General features: G+C 42.7%; 1 protein-coding gene, 1 long non-coding RNA gene and 1 pseudogene across 4 annotated transcripts in view; 2 read left to right on the top strand and 1 right to left on the bottom strand.

Moving 5' to 3' along the window:
- LOC104858916 overlaps positions 1–10,418 on the top strand; it is a 25,195-nt gene extending 14,777 nt beyond the window's left edge. The window contains exons 2-3 of the long non-coding RNA XR_779240.2: positions 5,870–6,116; positions 9,251–10,418. This is a non-coding gene — a long non-coding RNA (uncharacterized LOC104858916). The remainder of the gene's footprint in view (positions 1–5,869; positions 6,117–9,250) is intronic.
- Positions 1–11,602, bottom strand: part of Ccin (calicin) — a 16,353-nt gene extending 4,751 nt beyond the window's left edge. For 2 of the 3 annotated variants that reach the window (XR_779241.2, XM_010619372.2), the window contains exon 1: positions 9,736–11,602. Coding sequence is in view for 1 of the 3 variants with exons in the window: in XM_010619372.2 (XP_010617674.1) it covers positions 9,748–11,514 (1,767 nt within the window). In the remaining 2 variants the exon portion in view is untranslated. Of the gene's footprint in view, positions 1–6,865; positions 6,905–9,735 lie in introns of all 3 variants that reach the window. The other variant, XR_004515380.1, reaches the window with a different exon arrangement.
- LOC104858964 overlaps positions 11,596–20,014 on the top strand; it is a 27,729-nt pseudogene continuing 19,310 nt past the window's right edge.

Genomic DNA, 20,014 nt, shown 5'->3' with positions numbered 1-20,014 from the left:
AAAAAAAAAAAAAAAAAAAAAAAAAAAAAAAAAAAAAAAAAAAAAAAGGTAAAAAGATGTCATACAAACAGTGATGTCAGACAAAGTGCACTGTAAGAAAAATAGGATGAACGAGAATTACATAATGACATAGGATTGATTAACCAAGAAGACATTACTGTTCTTTTGGTGGAGGGGTACCAGAGATCAAACTCAGGACCTTGCGCTTGCAAGGCAGGCATGGCACCACTGAGCTAAATCCTTGGCCCAAGACATTACCATTCTAAACATGATTTTTATTTTATTTATTTATTTATTTATTTATTTATTTATTTATTTATTTATTTTAACAAGCAAGGAATATTTTGTCTGCATATTCTCCAAAATCCCCCACAAAAATACACCCACAAATAGGAGCAAAGAGCAAAGTTGTCTAGCCTCTCTGGGATATACAGGGCATCATATCTTATAGAGGCATAGCTAGTATAAAAAAGTGTACTAGTTGTCTAAATATGATTTTTAAAATCACAATGAAATAAGTAAAAGGCATCTAATGTGGGAAAGAGGAAGTTATATTGTTTTTAGATATATTAGCTCATACAGAGAAAATTTACAAAAAACCTGTCAGAATGCACAGATTCAATAAAGTTGCAGAATATGAAATAAACGTGAAAAAAGTCAGTAGCATTTCTCTATGCTAATACTTAACCACCTGAAAATATCAAGGAAACAATCCAATTTAAAATAGCTACTGGGCCAGGGTTCCACCACCTTTCTCCCAAGCGTAAGAACCCAACTTTGTTCCCCAGTACCAAACAAAAACAAAAAACAAAAAAACAAACCAAAACCAACCAAACAAAAATAAAATAGCTACCAAAAATATCTAAGAAAAATGTATTCATGTATGTATTTTTAGTTTTTTGATACAGGGTCTCTCTGTGTGGTTCAGGTTGACCTTGAACTCATGACAATCTTCTTGCTTTAACTTCCTGAGTGCTGGGGAAAAAATTTAACCCAACAAGTGAGAGATTTCTACAAAAGAGAACTGTAAAACACTGGTGGAAAAACTGAGGAAAACTCAAAGGATTGGAAAGATATCCTTTGTTCATGAATTGAAAAAAATAGTGTTAAAATGTTTTCACTACCCAAAGCTATCTATAGATCAATACAATCCCTATTACAATATAAATGATACTCTCCATGGAAATGCATGTTATTAATTCAATACTTGGAAGGTTGAGGCAGGAGAAACACAAGTTCAAAGCCAGCCTGGGCAATTAACAAGACTCTGGCTCAAAAAAAGAAAAGGACTGGCAAAGGCTCAGTGGTAGAGCTCTTACTTAGCATGCCCAAGATCCTGGCTTCAATTCCCAGTACCACAAATGAAAAACAGTTCTAAAATCCATATAGATCCACAAAAGATGACTAACCACCTGGAGTTAATCAGAAGTAAAAAGAACAAAGTTGTAGGCATCATACTACCAGATTTCAAAATATAGTGGCAGCTTGGTAGTCATTGTTAATTGGTTCTGAAAGGCATGATGAGTACCAGACACATCCATGGGGCTGGAAAAGGTACAATTGACACTGATAAGTTCTAGCTGTGTGTCCAGTATCAAAGGAGAGTACAGGATATAATTTTTGTGTTGAAATCACGCAAGTACTGTACCAAACTTAACAGATTTCAAAGCAGTGAAGTACCGATGTATGACTATATACTACAAATGTTGTTGATAACATTCAGTTTATGTCATGATATTATAAACTTATCAGTTTTCCCTAAATTGATCTATAAATTGCACACAATCACAACCAGAATCATAAACCAACAGTATTTTGGTGGATAATTTTTAGAATTAGATGTTAGACAACCTTATTGTAAAGTGTAGAGACTATGATAAATTATAGTTATGAAGACCTTGATATTGGGGGAAGGTCAGGCCTGTGTAATGAGAGAGCTCATGAACACATCCACCAATGTATAGATACGTGATTCACAACACAGGCAGCACTGCAGAGAAGGGAGGACTGAATACCTTTGTGGTTAAACAAAGAAATTGGATCCTACTTAATAACCATAGACAAAAATCAATTCCATATGAGCCAAAATATAAAAGGAAAAACAGCAATGTTTTTGGAAGATAATATGAAGAAATAGTCCATGATTTTGTTAGGCAGAAAGTTAGATGTTAGCAGGACTAGAGACAGCCACTTGAAAAGCAAAGAAGGCATGGTAGTTATTTTTCTCTTTCCTTCAGTTTCTTTCATTCCCTATAGATAAAATCCATGCAAGCTTGTGGTTTCAATGTTTAGGTTGAAGAATGTAATCTCTGAGCATAGTGATAAAGTCCATAGTCCACACAAAGTCCAGACTATAGCTGAGGGAATGGAAAAACATAAAAGGTCTAAAATGAAACACAAACCACCCATCTGGAGAGTAATCAAGGACCTAGTCAGTCAACATAGCCCATTTGCCTAGTAAAAGAGCAGTGACATTGGAGGAAAAATGGGATATTCCTTGAAAAACTCAGTTCCTCATAGCAGTGTAACCTGAGGCCTCATTCAGTGCAGTTGCCATCTTGGTGCTTTCCTGCCTTTTTTTGTGATTGAATGTGTATTCTCCTTAACCTCTCTGGAAATGTATTATTTTGCAGTGAACTCTCCCTGTACTCTATAGGACGGCCTATGTGTCTTGTCTGAAATCTTCCATCAAAGCCACAAAGAATCAAAGTGTGTCACCAGTTTCTCTGGGTTAGAACCTGGCTTTCGGATGACAGCCTCTAATTAGACAGGAATGTCTCCTCTAAGCATAAAAAATGCAGTAACAACAACAAAAAAGATAAATCAGATTAAAATATGCCACTAAAAGTAAAGAGCAAGCCATAGAAAGAGAATATATATACAATGTGTAGCTGATAAAGACTTCATTTCGAAACTATATTAAGAAATCCTTCAAACAAGAAAAGAAAAGGGACAACCAATTGTAATGAAGAAGCAGACTTCTAAAAGAAATTCTGATGACTAATTAACATGAGCTTGCTTGAATTAACAATCAAGAGGGCATGCAAATAAAAACCACACTGACATTAAGTTATATTGGAAATAATGAAAAATCAGCATCAAAGCAAAAGGAATTGTCATATATTGCTAAAGACAATATAATTGGCACACTGCAAAAATAGTTTAGCATTGTAGCAACAAAGACAGTAGTTCTACTTCTGGTGTATATACCTTAGATGAACAGGAGTATATGTGCACCGAGATATTTCAAGAATCACATTGTTTGTAACTGCCCAAGCTGATTATAACAAAAATGTCCATCAGGAGAATGAATAAATAAAATGATATATTTATATGAATAGAATAGTATAAAGAAATGAAATGAACAATATCTACATGCAGCAACATGGATAAATCACTAAAATCTAAATTTGATGAAAGTCAGACACAAAGTAATTTCTGCCAAACGGTTCTCCATGTCAAGTTCAAAGCAGGCCAGACTAGGGCCAGGGATTTGGCTCAGTGGCACCATACCTGTCTTGTAAGTGCAAGATCCTGAGTTCGATCCCCAATACCAGAAAAAAAAAAGGCCAAACTAAACTGTATTGTTAGAATGCCTACCTTGATGGTAAAACTACATAGTAAGAAAGAAATATATCATAAAGTTCAGATGGGAAAAAAAGGGTTCAAATCAGGAAGAGGACCACACAGGAGGCTTAGGACTAATGACAATTCCCTATTTCTTGAACTGAAAATAGGATATTTGTACGATTATGTGTCTTGGATTTTTCTGTGTGCATTATATTTATAATAAAAAGGCTTAAATATTTCTTATGGGTATGAATAATATTCTTCCATGAAATATTTTTCCTCCTTTTCAAAAATGCAAAACTACTCTGATAAAGGATATTGGAGAGGATGTCAGAAAATGGAAAGATATCTCTTATTCTTGCATAGGAAGAACCAATATACTGAAAATGGCCATACCTCCAAAAGTATTATACAGATTTAATGCAATCCTGATCAAAATTCCAACAGCATATCTCACAGAATTAGAGAAAACCTAAGATTCATTTGGAACCAGAAGAGATCTAGAATAGCAAAGGCAATTCTGGGCAATGAAGGCAAGGAAGGGGGCATCACAATCCCTGACTTGAAATTATACTACAGAGCTACTGTGATAAAAACAGCATGACACCCCCCAAAAGACCTGAGATGAATAGAACAGACTTGAAGGTATGGAAGCAACCCTAAACACATGCTGCCAGCTTCTCTTTGATGAAGGAGCCAAACGCGTTCACTGGAAAGATAACCTCTTTAATAAAAAGCACTGGAGAAACGGGCTTTCTACATGCCAAAGGCTAAAACTACTCATGTTTCTCGCCATGCACTGAACTAAAATCAAAATAGATAAAAGTTATAAATATTAAAATGTAAACACTAAATCTGCTAGAAAAGAGAAGAGGGAGAACCCTTGAGAATATACGGGTAGGCAAAGACTTCATGAACAAAACCTAGACTGGATGGAAAGTAACACATCAACAACTGGGATCTCATCCTATTAAAAGGCTTTTGCACTGCAAAAGAAATCAACAGAGTGAAGAGAGAACCCACAGAGTGGAAAAAATTTCTGGCTAGTAGTCTCAGACAAAGGAACTAATATCTAGAACATAGTATTGAAAAAAATCAGACCCCCCCATTTAAAGATCCAATCCAAAAGTGGGCATCTGAATTGAATAGACACCTCTCAGATAAAGAAGTACAAATGGCAAATAAACATATGAAAAAATACACTGGTCATTTGAGCAATGCAAATTAAAACAACACTGAGATTCCATCTCACTCCAGAAAACAATGACTGCTATCAAATCAGTAACAAGCTGGTAGGGCTGTCGGGAAAAAGGAACCCTTCTCCACTGTTGGTGTGAGTGAGAAGTGATGCGACTAGTGTGGATGTCAGTGTGGAGATTCCTCAGAAAACTTGGATTAGAGGTCCAATTTAATCCAGCTATTACCCTTCTGAGTATCTTTTCAAAAGAATTAAAAGCATCATACCACAGTGATATATGTACACCCATATTTACAGCAACACAGTTTGTAATAGCTAAAACTTGTAATCAACCTAAATGCCCATCAGCCAATGAATGCATAAAGAGGTTTTTCTGTACAGTGGAGTATTAGCCATAAAGAAGGATAAATGAGACATTTATAGCTAGGTGGATGCATCTTGAAGCTATACTCTTAAGTGAAATAAGTCAGGCACATTTGAATATCACACCGTCTCTCAGGTGTAAGAAACTGAAAATGTAAATACGGACCTAGATGTATAACAGACAATATGAAATGAAAAATTATTCAAAGGAAAGGAGAACTAGAGGGGGGGAGCGGGAAATGAAAGAAAGGAAAAATGAGAAAAGGAAAAATGGAAGTGGAGCTTTTGTAAATAAGGAAAAGAGGGGTTGATAGGAGGAGAGGGGAATGGGAAAAAAAGGAAGCAAGATACATCATGTACAGATACAAATTCCCTATGATGAATATGATCATTATGTAAATCTAAATTGTACCAATAAAATAGAAAAACCAAAGATGTAACACTGATCATTTGCAAGTGAATGGGGAACTTTTTATGCTAGTCTTTAACTGATGCAAAATCTGCAACAGCACAGGAGAGAATGGGAGCCCTTTCTCATGGAGAAGAGTGAAACTGCAGACAAGGACACAACTGCTAGTGAATATTTTCCAGCCTATTCTCAACAAACCAGGAATATTCTAAGAGACATCAACAGATAGAGAAGGTCATCTGGGAAATTTGCCACCATTCTGTACTCTGATATAGCATCGTAGCCTTGTATTATTATACATCATGCTGTCTTTATTTTTGTTTCTGCAGAACTCTTCCTTTGGAAATAATGCTTTCTGTGGTAACACCAGAGCATGGAAGAGGCAGCGCTACTAAACAGCTACCATCGACTAAGGCCACAGAGAGATGCTCATCATCATTAGCCACTTCCATTAGGGAAGTGCAAATCTAGAGCTCAGTCAGATGCCACTTCTCATCCCCAGGATGGCTGTATTCGGAAAGATGGATACCAAGTGTCAGCGAGGACTGGAGACATTGGAACCCTCGTCCATTGCCGGTAGGAGTGTAAGATGGTGCAGTTGCTTTGGGAAACAAGTCAGGCAGTTCCTCAAGTATTACAATCAAGAGTGACTATCCAACTCAGTAATTCCACTCCTAAGTACATTATCCAAGAGAAATGAAGCCATATATCCACATAAGACTTGTACATTAATGTTTGCAGCATTATTATTATAGCCCAAAGTATAACTAACCTAAATATCTACTAGCTATTAAGTGGATAAACAAATTATGGCTTATCCTTTTAATAGATGAACCTTAAAAAGCATTTTACTAAGTGAAAGAAGCCAGAAAAAAATGTATAGGCCAATTTATGTGAAATATACAAAAACAGGAAAATCCACAGTTACAAAGTTGGTCAATGGGTGCATAGGACTGAGAAAGTTGCACAGAGAAAGCTCAGAGGTGATGGTTTCTCTCTGTGGTAATGACAGTATGCTAAAATTGATTATAAGGATGACTGCACAGCTCAGTGAATGAATATACTAAAAGCCACTGATTTCAGGCTTTACATGAGTGAATTGTATGGTGTGGTAATTATTTCTTCAAATGCTCTTAAAAATATATCATCATTCTATGGTATTACTTATTTCTGAACAACACAGTTAGGACCAAAATACCCCAGTATTACCACCAGCCTTCCCAACCTGAACAGAAACACTGTAGGCAGTAGAGAAAATGATAGGAAACTCTTCCTTAAGTAATTGGGATCTTGATGAAAGGGGTCTTTGCTGACCCCAGGTTTACCCTTATATGGCATCCTGGAGCAGTGCATCTTTGGAATATCTGGAAAAGCAAAAGAGATCTAGAATGAAACCTCCAACAGATGTATTCTCAGGTCCATATTTGGAAGGAAGTTGAGAATCTCAAAGCTAATACCCTTAAAATCGTGCATGTATGTATTTCCATTGTTTGACAACCAGGATTGTAATTCAAATGCAGTGAATTGACAGAGCTCACTTAGCAGCAAAAGCCAAAAGTGTCTGATTCTTCAATCCAACTGTGCCAGTTCTTCAGGGTACTAAGGCTGTCCCATCTGATGAGGTTTAGCCCCGGGCGTCTACTGTAGTGGGATGGGCTTAGGAAGGACACCGTGCCAGCCAGTATACCAAGTTATAACCCTACCATACCAGAGATCTGCCATTTTAGAACAAGCACCCTAGTGATTCTGATGCAGGCAGTCAATTCTGCCCATTTCCTCAAGGAAAAGAGATGTGACCGGGAAAAGGACAAAGAGGAGGATGCTGTTGAGACAGTTTGGTGGCATGGTGGGAACAGAAGCCTGACGCAGTGAGCTAGAGAATGATTTGGAAGTGAGTGATGGAGAAGAGAGCACAAACATTTACAAAGCTCCACTGGGGAAAACACGGGCAGACAGCAAGAGGTAGGCCATAGAGCTGAAGGAGGTGTGTGTTTCAGAGTAGGAGCAGTTTGACAGCATGAAAGAAGAGAAGAAACTAGGAGGATCACGGACACAGAAGAGAACCGAGGAACCTCACAGGTGGTAGGTGACAGAACTGAGAGCCAGGTGCAGGGATCAGTACACCTTCCTCAGTGCTGAGGAGGAGAAGCAGAAAGCGGCTCTCGTGAGATGTTGGTGGACGTGAGATTATTTATGGCGCTCGGGTCATTTGGCTTCTCTTTCCCTGCAAAGCTAGTGGCAGAATAAAAGGAAAGTGGCTGAGAATGGGGAGAGGGGAAATGTAGGGTGGGTCCTCAGACAGCAGAAAGGGTTGGAGAATCAGCTTTCAAAAGTGTAGGCCAGGCCTGTAATCCCAGTACCCCGGAGACCGAGGCAGAAGGATTGCTGTGAATTCGGAGTCAGACTAGGCTACCTAGTGAGTTCAAGGGGAGTCTGAACTACATGGTGAGACCTTGTGTCAAAAACAACCAAAAAGAAGTGGGCAGCTAAGTCAGGGACAGGGCAGTTGGGCTTACGTCACAGATGGGTAAGACCCTGTTTGTTCCATCTGGGTGGTTGCAGGGACAGGAGGAGAGGTGGGGGCCCAGGTTGCAGAGGTGCCAAATGCAGGAAAGGTCTCGGGAGCGGAGCGGTCAGTGTGAAATTCAAGGTCCTAGCTGCACAGACGGAAGTGAGCTCTGACAGAGGGTAGCATTGGAGAGACAGGAAACGCAATCAACACGTCAGCAAGGTGAGGCTGAGCAGGTTGAGCAGGACAGAGCAGGAAGAAGGAGAATGAGAAGATTTGAACCCTGACCCTGTCTGAAGTGTGCTCCATGGTCTAATGCGGAGCCACCAGTCTCAGTGGGCTATATACAGTGTGTGTGGTTACACAAAGCTGGGCTGTAATGCAAAATATGTACACTGGAGTCCAAAAGATGTTGAATAGCTTATATAAGTTTTACATTGACTACGTATCTGAATAATAATATTTTTGATACACCGGATGAAATTATGCATGCATCAAAGTTTACTTCCCCAGCTTTTTATCTTTTAATGTGGCCGCTAGACAAATGTAAATCACATGTGGCTCATGTATATTCCTGCTGCATGGCATGGGGGTGGCTACTCCCTTCTCTGGCACAAGGACTGTCTGCGTCATGCTGTGGCCCCAGCACCCAGAACAGGGATCTAGCACAGACTGTAGCAGAGTGGATCAGAGTGGATGATATGTGCGTGTGATCTGATGAGCGAGTGCACAGTAAGCAAGTGCACAAACACATGAGGGTATGGATGAGTAAGGGTTATGTAGGACCAGCTTCCACGGAGCCGGTCAATTTCTTCTGTATTATTAGGTGAGGATTACTATGTGAGTGTGCAAGCAAATGAAAGGGAAACAAATACTTATAAGTGAGGAAAGCTCACCAACAGTTTCAGATAGAGTCTCAAAGAGCATTTTATGGGCTTTGCTTTTTGTTTTTTTTTTTTTTTTTTTTTTTTTTTGGTACCAGGGATCGAACTCTGGTCCTTGCGCTTGTGTGTGAGGCAGGCAGCAGAACCACTGAGCTAAATCCCTGGCCCTCCTTTTTCAATCCTAGAAAAAAGTTCATCTGTAGCACTTTAGAACAAGCCAGGGACTGTCCTAAACATTTTGCTTGAATTAATTCATTTAAACGTCACCTTTACACTGTGAAGTCAGCCCACTTATTAAGTCTTTTTTAAACAAACAGAAACTGAAGCAGGGAGATGTTAAATGACTCCTAGAGGATCACCCAGTGAGGGACAGAACTAATGAGGTGCGGAACCAGGACGCCTGACCCCTGAATCTACACCTCCACAGAACCAGGGACTTTGCAGATCTCACATTGGGCAGCGCCTGGGAGCCACATCCACACCACGCTATCGGGGATCCTTCCTTCCAGCATCAGTTTGGACCTCTCTCTCTCCATTGACAGAGTAGCTCTGATTTCCACCCACTGGGAACCAGTGCCCAGAGGCCTGTCAGTCCCACCCGCCAAAGACTCCAGCCCGGCCTCGGTTGGACACCGCCAGGGAGCCGCTAGCCCTGAGTTTCCACCCAAGTGCAGCAGCCCTGGCCCAAGAACTGCACCTTGGGGGCCAAGCAGAGCCCGGAAGATTAAGAAGGAAGCAGAAGGTCACCTTCCTCTTTCTCTCATGAAACTGTGAATAATAATGCATTTACTTATCCTCCTACTTCAAAAGTTGTTTACATCCTTTGAAGAATCTTGCAGGGTAGCTTGGCTAGACAGCAGGCGGGACAGTCCAGCGCCTCCGGGGGAGAGGCCAGGGTCTGCCACTCGCCGGTCTTTTGGTCCAGCAGGTAGGCATTTGGATTGATGGTGTAGTCCTTGGTCTGAACATTGCTGGCCGTGGTGACGCCTCCACATACAAACACCTTGTCGTCTCCAATGGAGCATATGGCATGGGACACATCCAGGGGACAGTCGTTGGGCAAGAGGGGCACCGAGGTGGTGGTCTTGTTGGCCTTTATCTTCTGCAGGTTGATTTCCACGCTCTGCCGGTGGCTGTGCACGCAGAGGATGTTGTCCTGCTGGAAGGAGAGCAAGGGCCGGTGGTTGAACTCAATGGGGAAGGTGATACACTGGACCACCTCCCCGGTGCTGGTGTCGAAGCAGTCGACTACCCCGACCCTGGAGATGTAGCCTTTCACCAAGCAGCGCCCAGTGACGATATACAGGCTCCGGTCACCCTTGGTGATCACAGCCGTGCCATCCATGGGGATGCTCATCTTCCCTGCCAGGCACCAGGCCTCCTTGTGCTCGTCGTAGCGATAGATGTTAGAGACGTAGCGCCTTGGGGCGATGCTGCCGCCCACCGAGTACACCTTGCCCCCGCAGGTCGCCATGGTGTGGAAGACCAGCCCGATGGGCAGGTCGGGCAAGTTGGTCCAGGAGTTGTCATCCATGTCATACCGCCAGGCCGTCTTCAGCCCTGAGATCTGCTCCGTGGTGCCGCCGGAGACGTAGATGTAGCGGCCGGCAGAGGTGGCGCTGAGCGCCGCTGCCCGGTAGGGCATCTCGGAGAGCTTCAACCACAGGTTCTCCTGGATGATGTAGGCAAACATGCCGTCGTTGAACTTGCCCTGGGCCTTCTGGCCCCCGAGGATGACCACCGAGTCGAGCAGGGACCCTTTGCGCTGGTAGGCCAGCAGGCTGCAGGGCCGCTCTTGCTTGCGGTCCACCAGGACGCTCTCGATCAGCATGACGTGGCACGAGCTGCCCTCCATGCCCACGAGCTTGTTCCTGGCCAACGTCAGCGTCTTGTTGGTGACAGCGTTGAGACTGATGTAGTTGAAGAACTTCTTGAAGTACTTCTCCCGCTCCTCCTTCCGGAAGTGCACCCAGCTGATGAGCGCGCTGAGCGCCTGGTCCTCGTTGAGCACGTGGAGGTTCTCATCGCGCAGCAGGCGGCCGAAGATGACCGGCGGGCAGTGCATGAAGTGCGGGGAGCCCTCGGCACTGGCCCAGTAGTGGAAGTTGTCCCGGATGCCGGAGTAGGCCAGGTCCGACACCTCTTTGAGCTCAAACAGCTCAGCCAGGAAGAGGTAGCGCAAGCAGTTGGCCCGGCGGATGGACTTAATGAGGAAGTCGTTGCAGTGGACTCGGAGGTGCGGTGTGTTGAAGTACTGGGCGCCCCGCAGCAGCTCCTCCACGTTCTGCTCCGAGATCACCACCTTGCCGCTGTAGAAGTAGTCCAGGAGCTGCTCCACCGCGGCCGGGCTCAGGTAGCTGGGCTCAATGGAGATGAAGAGCTCATCGGTGCTCGTCACGTCGTTGCTGGGCACGAGGCTCTTCACCAGCGGAGAGACAGCAGCCAGCACGTTGCGATGTGCAAAGAAGACGTGGTGGTCCACGGTGAGGGCCATGTCCCAGTACTCTCTTCGTTTCCTCTGTCTGTTCAGGCTCTGGAGCACAAAGCTGTTGTAGTTTTTCTCGGTGAATTCCAATTTCATGGTGCCTCTGGCTGGCGGAGGCGGAAGATCGGCAGCGGGCCGGAGAGAACAGAGTTTCTGGGGCCTTCGGGGTCCAGACTGATGGTGGCTCGCAGAGTAGTTGGCCAGAGGGGAGTGGGTGGGGGAGAGGATGATGTCATAGAGTGGATGAGGCGGTCACAATGCAGGGCCCCTGGGTCCTTTCTGGGAGGCACAGGGCCTTTCCTCCCTCCCAGGGCTCCAACTGTGAGGGTCAAGGGCAGCGACGGTGAACCTTTGGGAGCTTTCAGTGATAACGGACAGCCGGCTTGCAGCACGGGTGCCAAAGGTTGGCCACCACCGACCCAGGGCCTAGGGCCCGGACCTCTGGAGGAAGCACACCCAGCTGGTAGTCTGAAACCTCAGCTCAAGGCCTTGCTGGACTGTCAGAGCCAGCTTGGGTGCGGCACTGGGGGATGGTGCACAAGGAAAGGTAAGGGGATGGGTTATGGATGTTCACAGGTCATCTAGAAGAGTCCTCCCACCTCACAGGAGGGAACCCCAGGCCCTGAGGAAGGAGGCAGAGATAAGAGGATTGCCAGTTCAAGGTCAGGTGGGACTGCATAACACCCTGTCCCAAAAACGTGTCATAGTTGGTCGTCACTCTACCGTTGACTTTGTTCACCCTGATGCCTGTATGGCACCTGCACAAGTCTCAGAACTTGTCTCCCCCATGGGAGAAAGGCTCGGAGTTCATCCCTTCTGCCAGAGATCAGTGTGTAGCCCGGCTCTACTCCAGTGTCCCTGCTCTTAAAGAATACTGAGACCAAATGTTTCTCCAGCTCTGATCTGAGAAGCAGAGGCCACTTGGCTGAACGCCAGTGCCTCTCAGCACTGATGCCCAACATCCTCTGATCCCACTGGCATCCAGCAGGCCAACCTGACCGCCGGGGGCATCTGTACCCTGGAGCAGGGGTCAGTGCATCCCAGCGCACCAGAGCAGGAAGCTGTCATCATGCTTCCAGCTAGAGAAAACCTGGGGCTGCGGGGGGGATTTGAGAGCACCTGACAGGTCGGGCTCCATCTATGTGCCAGGCCTCCTCTGGGTGGAGGCCTTCTCCAGGGTGGGGAACTCAGCTCACAGAGCTAGGGCTTAGACTCAGGGCTCTGTCTGCTGCTTTCCCCTCTGGCTTCAAGAGAGAGTAAGCCATGTAGTTGTGCTGTCTTGTAGGGTTATGGGGCTGCCATCTTCAGGTAACGACTGAAGACCCATTTGTGTAGGCACACGCCTGTATTTCTTGCTGCTTTGGACTGTGGTGCACCAAGATTGCTTGAGGCCAAGAGTTGAAAGCCAGCCTGGATGTGTAATGTAACGAGATGCTATCTCAAAAAATCCATGAAAGGAGTGAGAGCACCAAACTGCTCAGCTGATTCACTGTCTGGCTTTTTTCAGTCCTGGAAAGAAGCTTTTTGCTTAAAACTCTCCCCCAACCTCTACAGTGGCTGCCTGCATGCCCACTTCCAACATCTGGCTGTGTGTTTGTGTATCCGTGTCCCTATGAGCCATGAGGGAGTTCACTGGCCAGAAAAGGTCCTGGGCCAGATCCCTTCACTTTACCCACTTTTGGGTTCCTGCCCAACTCAGTATTTTCTGTTTATGAAGAAGAAAGAAATAGACCCTGACATTGGATCTTCAGGGTTAAGGTTAATATGCAGTGTATTGTGAAGTCATGAAGAAAATAGGGGTGGCATATTTAAAAGATACACAGAATTGCCCCGGAACTAGAACAATTACATACAGTCCCTTTCAGTAACCTCTCCTTCTGCATCTTAACAATTGGCTTTCTTACTCCTTTCTTTCCCACTCAAAACTGGCTTTTGTTTGTCATATCTCTGTCCAGTCCCCAGCCCATAATACTAAAACAATTCACTTTTTTTTCTTCTCCTTTTCCTCTTCATCTTCCTCCTTCCTCTTGATCTGTCTTGTGTTTTTGAGCCAGAGTTTCAAAATGTAATTCAAACTGGTATTGATCTCAGTATGTAGCCCAGGCTGGCCTCAAACTCAAACTTGTCTCAGCCTCCTGCATGTTGAAATTAGAGGTGTGTGCCACTACACCTGGCTCTTTTCTTTATGTATTACTTCACATCAGGAATTTGGTTAAGATACAGAAAATGCAGTAAGACAGAGGGGAAAGGACATTCTGGGAGGAGGGTTACTATGCTCTGGGAAGTGGTTTGGATAGATGTTGGAATAATCAGGACAATAGATGGATATAGATGAAAGAAGTGTGCTGGAGCCCAAATCATGGAAGGCCTGAGTAGAGTGGTAAGGATTGTTCCCCATTTGCAGAGGTTTTTTTGAGCCCTTGAAGGGCTTTAAGCAGGCAATGATTTGGCCAGAGCCCTAAGGTTCTGCCTGCAGTAAGAGTGGGCAGCTTTATGACTAACTCTTCTACTGAGAAAAATTAGAAGTGTTGGACAAAAGGTTTTACAGACCTGACTGAAGGCATCAGAGCACCACCAAGGCAGTGAGGAATGGTGGGATCACATTCTAGGGGAAGAGGGAGAGGCAGTGAGCCTAACATTTGGGGCCACTTGTCCTCCTCCCAAGGATGTTGACAGTTCTGAAAGTGGGGGTGAAAAACTGAGTAGAGCATTCAAAAAGCGAGGCTGCGGAGTAGGAAATAGTTGAGGGTCTCCCAAGAAAGAGGGACCCTGATACATATGCCTGGGTTCTTGTTGGGACCGTGAGAGGTTGCACATGAGGAATAACGTGAACTAGAGTGAAGCCAGCTTTCAGTCATACAAAGGCTTGATGGGATGAAAAGGATCGAGCCTTCCCATCACCCTTAGTCTAGCAGCCTGACAAAAGCAAGCCTAAGTAAATTATGAACAGACATAAGGGAAAGTGGTTACTCTTAACAAGAAAAGAAAATAAGTAAAATTAAAAGAGGATAATTTCAAAATATGACTGAAAAGTCAACATTTTCAGATTCAGGGAAAGAACATACAATAGAAAGATGTCTCAGGAGTCTCATGTAATAGTTATCAGACACTGTTTTTTTGTGGGGGAGAGATTGTGTGTGTGTGTGTGTGTGTGTGTGTGTGTGTGTGTGTGTGTTTTGAGGATTGAACCCAGGCTCTTTACACTGAACTACATTCCCAATATTTAAAACTAATTAAAAAAAATTTTTTTTGAGCCAGGCCTTGCTAAGACACTAAGTGACCAGTGTGGCCTTGAACTTGTGATCCTCTTGCCTTTGTCTCCTGCTATGCTAAGTGTGTGCCACCATACTCAGACCTGAACTTTAAAACAACTAGGACTAATGAGTGCAAGGTATTAAAATATTGAGAATTTTTGCAGTTTAAAAATGTGAAAACTAAAATTTATAATATCTGTTAATAATTCAGTAGATGGATTTAAGTACGTTAAATATATCTGAAAAGAGAATTAATGAACCAAAAGATAGCACAGAAATGAGGCGAAGCTGAAACAGCATCAAAAGGATGAAAAACAGTCAGAGGGCATAAAAAACATATTCTCAGGGATATAAAGAACACGTTTTGTACATGTCATTTTTAGCTAGAAGCAGAGAAGACTGAAACAGAGCAATGTTTGAAGAGAAAATTGCTAAGTGTTTTCCAAAACTCATGAAAGAAACCTAGTCACAGATTCATAAATTATCACGAATTCCAAGAAAGATAAAAATAAATTCAACTTTAAAATTTGTGTTAAAATAGAAAAATGAGAGAATTCTTAAAACTAAAAAACAAAAGGCCTTATAATCTTCAAAGGAGCAATAATGAGACTGAAAGCTGACTTTTAAACTGAATAGTAGATTAAAGATAAGGGACTTATCATAGTAATATGGTAGTTCTCCATTTGTTCCCAAATAATTGAATCTATGGGATATAGAAAACTATGGGAGAAGGCAATGTAGGGATAGACAGGGAAAGTTAAAGGGCTTCAGTGACATTTCTGGCAAACAGAGTTAAACCCTGGCTAGAGAGAGGGTAGCTTAGAAAAAACATGGAGAGAGCTGATAAGAAGGCCTGGCTCACTTCATGCCAAAACAAATTCCCTTCTCCTCCATCTTCAATGAAGTGCAAGAGAAACAAAGTGTGTATATGTGTGTGGGGCTATATTATAAAAACTGCATATAAAATATGCACTAACACCTAGACATATAGACCTAGCCTATATGTATAAGTACATATATTTTATTATTTTCTGACCTTGTTAGTACACTAACGTGTACATGTATCTCTATTTTTGCTAACTTGTCCTTGAATGTGGGGCTGTGCTGTAAATCTCACAAGATAAGCACCTGGACAGCATGAAGAGACCACAGAAGTGTTCATCAAAAACATGCACATAGGCAGTGGAAGGGGGCAATGACCAAATCAGGATTCTCAAAGCCCAAAATAGCCAGTCAAGTTATAACCACTCTCAAGGAGATAGTCCCATTTTCACAGTGTAATGAAAGAGGCTTAGAGCAAGGACCCCGAGTTCTGGCTCCAGACTCCCCTACCTTACTACAACAAGGTAGCTACCTATCTACTTATTTTCTCTCCTTTTCCCAATAAAATGGTTTTGCTTCCCCATTTCTCTTCCCATCCTAATAAAGTGATTTTGTTTCTCCTTCTAAATTTGTATCTCTAATTCTTTTATTGATAAAGTTTTCTTCTTCACAGACTCCAGATAAGAATTCACCCACAGGGACATAGTAGTAAGACCATCTCATGAATTGAAAATAAGCCTTGGTAACACCACAATATAAGGAAAAGGCAGATGAAAAGGAGCCAGGCAGGATACAATAAATAGTAAGCAACAATTCATCAAAATAAGAATGATGTTGTGAGTCAAGCAGGAAGATTCTAAATGATGCTCAACCTTCATCTGGGGGATTTGTTTAAAGGGATCACTTCCTGAACTCTACCCATGGATTCAAAGCTCCCATAGGTTCTGAAGTGGGACTTGTCTTAATATAGCAAGCACAGATTTTCAATCTACAAACCTGAGTGCAAAAAAAGTACCTTAAAAAAGCACCCACACAATTTCTTTCTTCAGCTTCACTTCATCTTATGGCAGAAAATTAAATTTAAGTCGATTATCCTTCAAATCAGTCAGGTTAAATAAAACTTGAATCAATTCCAGTTCTCCCTTCCTATCTTCCCAGGCTGCCATCCAGGACCTATGATAGGGGTATGGCTTTGGAAGTGGGAGTGTTACTGGGTTTTGGGGTGCTGAAATCTCCTGGAAGTGTTTTCTAGGTTCTTTCTGTCCTGAGTAAAGAATTTGTCAAGACAAGCACAAATATAAAATTTTTGTTGAAGGTAGAAAAAGAAATAGGCTCTGCAGAGCAAGTTTGGGCTGAGTAAAAGTAAGAAAAGAAGTACATTGTACAGCTGAGGATGGGCCACCATGCAAGACAGAACACAGTGGCAAAAATTCAGTGTGGACTGTCCTTTTTGTATCACTCACCCCTTAGGCTGATGTCAGGTCTAAGTCATCCTACTGAAAATCTGCTCCAGTTCTTATGAGAAATCCTTGTACAGGCTTTAGGAACAGTTCTGTGTATGTGTTTCCAGATCTTGTCTGGTCTCCTCTCCCAGCCAGTTTTTGCCATGCCCTACCTGGCTCAGGAAGGGCAGGGATCCAAATGCATTTGGCCTTTGATCTCAGTAGCCCTGCAGTGCATCCACTGAGATAACTTTTCACTTGATATTTAATCAAAGTTGCCTTTTCATGCTAGCACTTGCTGAGTTATGTAGAGTCCTAAGGGTTTTTAGGATGGTCATTTTTCACCCAGTATCATCCTGTGGATCCTCTTGCTTTCCTCTCTGCTAATGTTTAGGTCCACCTTGAGGACAAAGAAAAATTGACCTTCTCTCTCCAGAGCCACTCCAGGACCACGGAAGGTGAATTGATGCTGCTCAGAGTTTCTCTGCTCTCAGCACCTCCCAAGAGGTATCTTCTTATCTTACCTGCAATTCTACATCCTTGCTTTCCAGAGTTCCAGACAGAAAGCCAGCTCAGACTTTGATAGTCAACCAAAACTCTACTGTGGGTCATCCCTTCACCTAATCTAAGGATGAGAGCAGGGTGCTGAGACTTTCACCAAACCCTGATTCTCTAGCTCTTTTCTCCAGCTGCCCTCCTTTTAAAGCTGGAGGCAGCCCTTCTATGAAGAAGGTAGTCTAGTCTTTAAGTACTCTTTTCACTCTATTAGTGAGTATAAACTATATGCTTAAGTCTTCCAGGCTGTCTTCATTATTTTTCTCGTTGCTGAGACAAAATACCCGACACCCAAAGTTAAGGCGAAAGGGTTTATTTAGCTCACAGTTTGTAGAGGTTTCAGTCCATAACTGGCAGGCTCCAAGGCAGGGTGGTGTGGCAGATGAGCTTTGCAGAGGAGAAACAGTTCATGGTGCCCATGTGGTAGCAAAAGTAACAAGGGACCTTACAGCATCTTTCTGCCCCCCACCTTTTTTTGGTACCAGGGATTAAACTTGGAACCTTGCACTTGCAAAGCAGGTGGTAAAACCACTGAGTTACATCTATGGCCCCTGCTCCATTTATTCAGACTACTTAGGGCAGATAGCACTCACACCCTTACATCCTAGTCCCCTGAGCCTAGCATTGTACCATGAATCATCACACACTCTAGATCAAGCCATGACTGAAAAAGCCTCACCTATGACTACATGAGGCTTTGGGGGGACCTTTAGACACAGGCCATAACACAAGCCTTGCTCTGATACTCTTCAAATGCCTGGAAAATAATTTAGTACCTCCCCTGGTCCTGGGGATCAAACCCAGCACTGCTATAACACTGACCTATATCTTCATTCCTTTTATTTTTTAAAATCTTGAAACAGAATTTTGCTCAATTGCCCAGATGCAACTTGATCTTGCAATCTTCCTGCCTCAGGCTCCATAAATACTGGAATTACAGGGTGGGTCACCATGCTGCCCTTCAGTATTTTTCATATTATTTTATTTTTGCATATCTTCACTAAGAATTACCTAAGTTTTAAAAATCAACACACTCTTGTACATTTTTAACTGACATTTAAATTTCTTCATAGTATCTTATTTAATTGCAGAAGATATATTGTCCAGCGTATTGAACTTTTCAAATAAAATTGTTTCATTGTTCTTTTAAATTATCCAGTGGAAATTAAATACTATAGCAACTTTGTACCCATCATCTGCCAAAGAGATGAAAAAGCTTATCAACAAAAATAAATTTTATCTCCTTTTGTTCTTTATACGTATGCTGCCATTACATCTGACCTCCAAATTTTATCCTGTGAGAATTTTTTTGTGCTTATTTTTTCTACCTCCTTCCCTTTTTTTCTTCTTCCTTTTTCCTCTTCTCCTCCTCCTTCTTTTTCATCTTCTTCCTTCTTTTTCCTCCTCCTCTTCTTCCTTCTCCCCTTCTTCTTCTCCTCAACCTCTTCCTCTTCCTCCTCCTTTTCACTGAGGAATCAAACCCAGGAGTTTCCTACCATTGAGCTACATTCCGAGACCTTTTTATTTTCTATTTGGAGACAGAGCCTAAATTGTCCAGGCTGGCCTGGAACTTGCAGTCCTCCTGCCTCAGCCTGCCCTGCTGGAATTATGGACATGTGTCTCTGCACCTGGAATGGAGACTTGTATTGATACTTCTCTTTAACAACAACAAAAAATCAATTATAAATATAATAGATTTAAAAATCTATCTGATTACCAAAAGTCTGTGAATATTAAAAATTTTGCTTTGGATTGACTTTATTATGATTATTTATAGTAGTAATCAAAGGAACAAAATATATTAGAAATTTTCATAAATAGTATAAATGTAAACTTTATGAAAAATTATTTTTCTTTTCTTTTGCTTGTTTATTTGTTTGTTTGTTTGGTTAGTACCAGGGACCAAACCCAGGGTCTTTGCACTGAGCTGCGTCTTATTTAAAATTTTGAGAAGGGTCTCACTAAGCCACTAAATTTTCCAGACTGTGCTTGGCTGAGACAGGGTCTCACTGTGTGGTTCAGGTTGACCTTGAACTCAGTATGTAGCCCAATCTGGCCTCAAACTCAAAGCAATCCTCTGCCTCAGCCTTCTGAGTGCTGGGATTATGGGAATGTGCCACTGGAAACAGACACACATATTATCTATTACTCTATAATAAATCATCTTAAAATAACCTCAAAATAACAAACATTTATTATTTCACATTCTTCTGGGAGGGCTTTTCCAGGTGGTTCTGACCTAGGATCCCTCCTGAGGTTGCAATTAAGCTGTTATCCAGAGATGCAGCCATGGACATTTTAATTGGAGATGGGAGGGCAGGGAAACCTACTTTCAAAGTCTTTCACATGGCTGTTGGCAAGAGGCTCAATGCTGTGTCTCGTGGGCCTCTCATACCACAGGCTGCCCATAACGCAGTTTGACATTCCCAAGAGTGAGTAATCTGAGAGAGAGAGTGAATGACTGAGCCACAATCTCTTCCTAGCAACTTTATTGAGAGGTAATGCACATCCCACACAGCTCAC

This window comes from Fukomys damarensis, unplaced genomic scaffold (assembly GCF_012274545.1).
Source record: "Fukomys damarensis isolate Sample0158 unplaced genomic scaffold, DMR_v1.0_HiC HiC_scaffold_36, whole genome shotgun sequence".
Taxonomy (NCBI): Eukaryota; Metazoa; Chordata; class Mammalia; order Rodentia; family Bathyergidae; genus Fukomys; species Fukomys damarensis.
The sequence above is the reverse complement of the archived record's forward strand: the minus strand, read 5'-3'. Positions and strand labels throughout refer to the sequence as shown.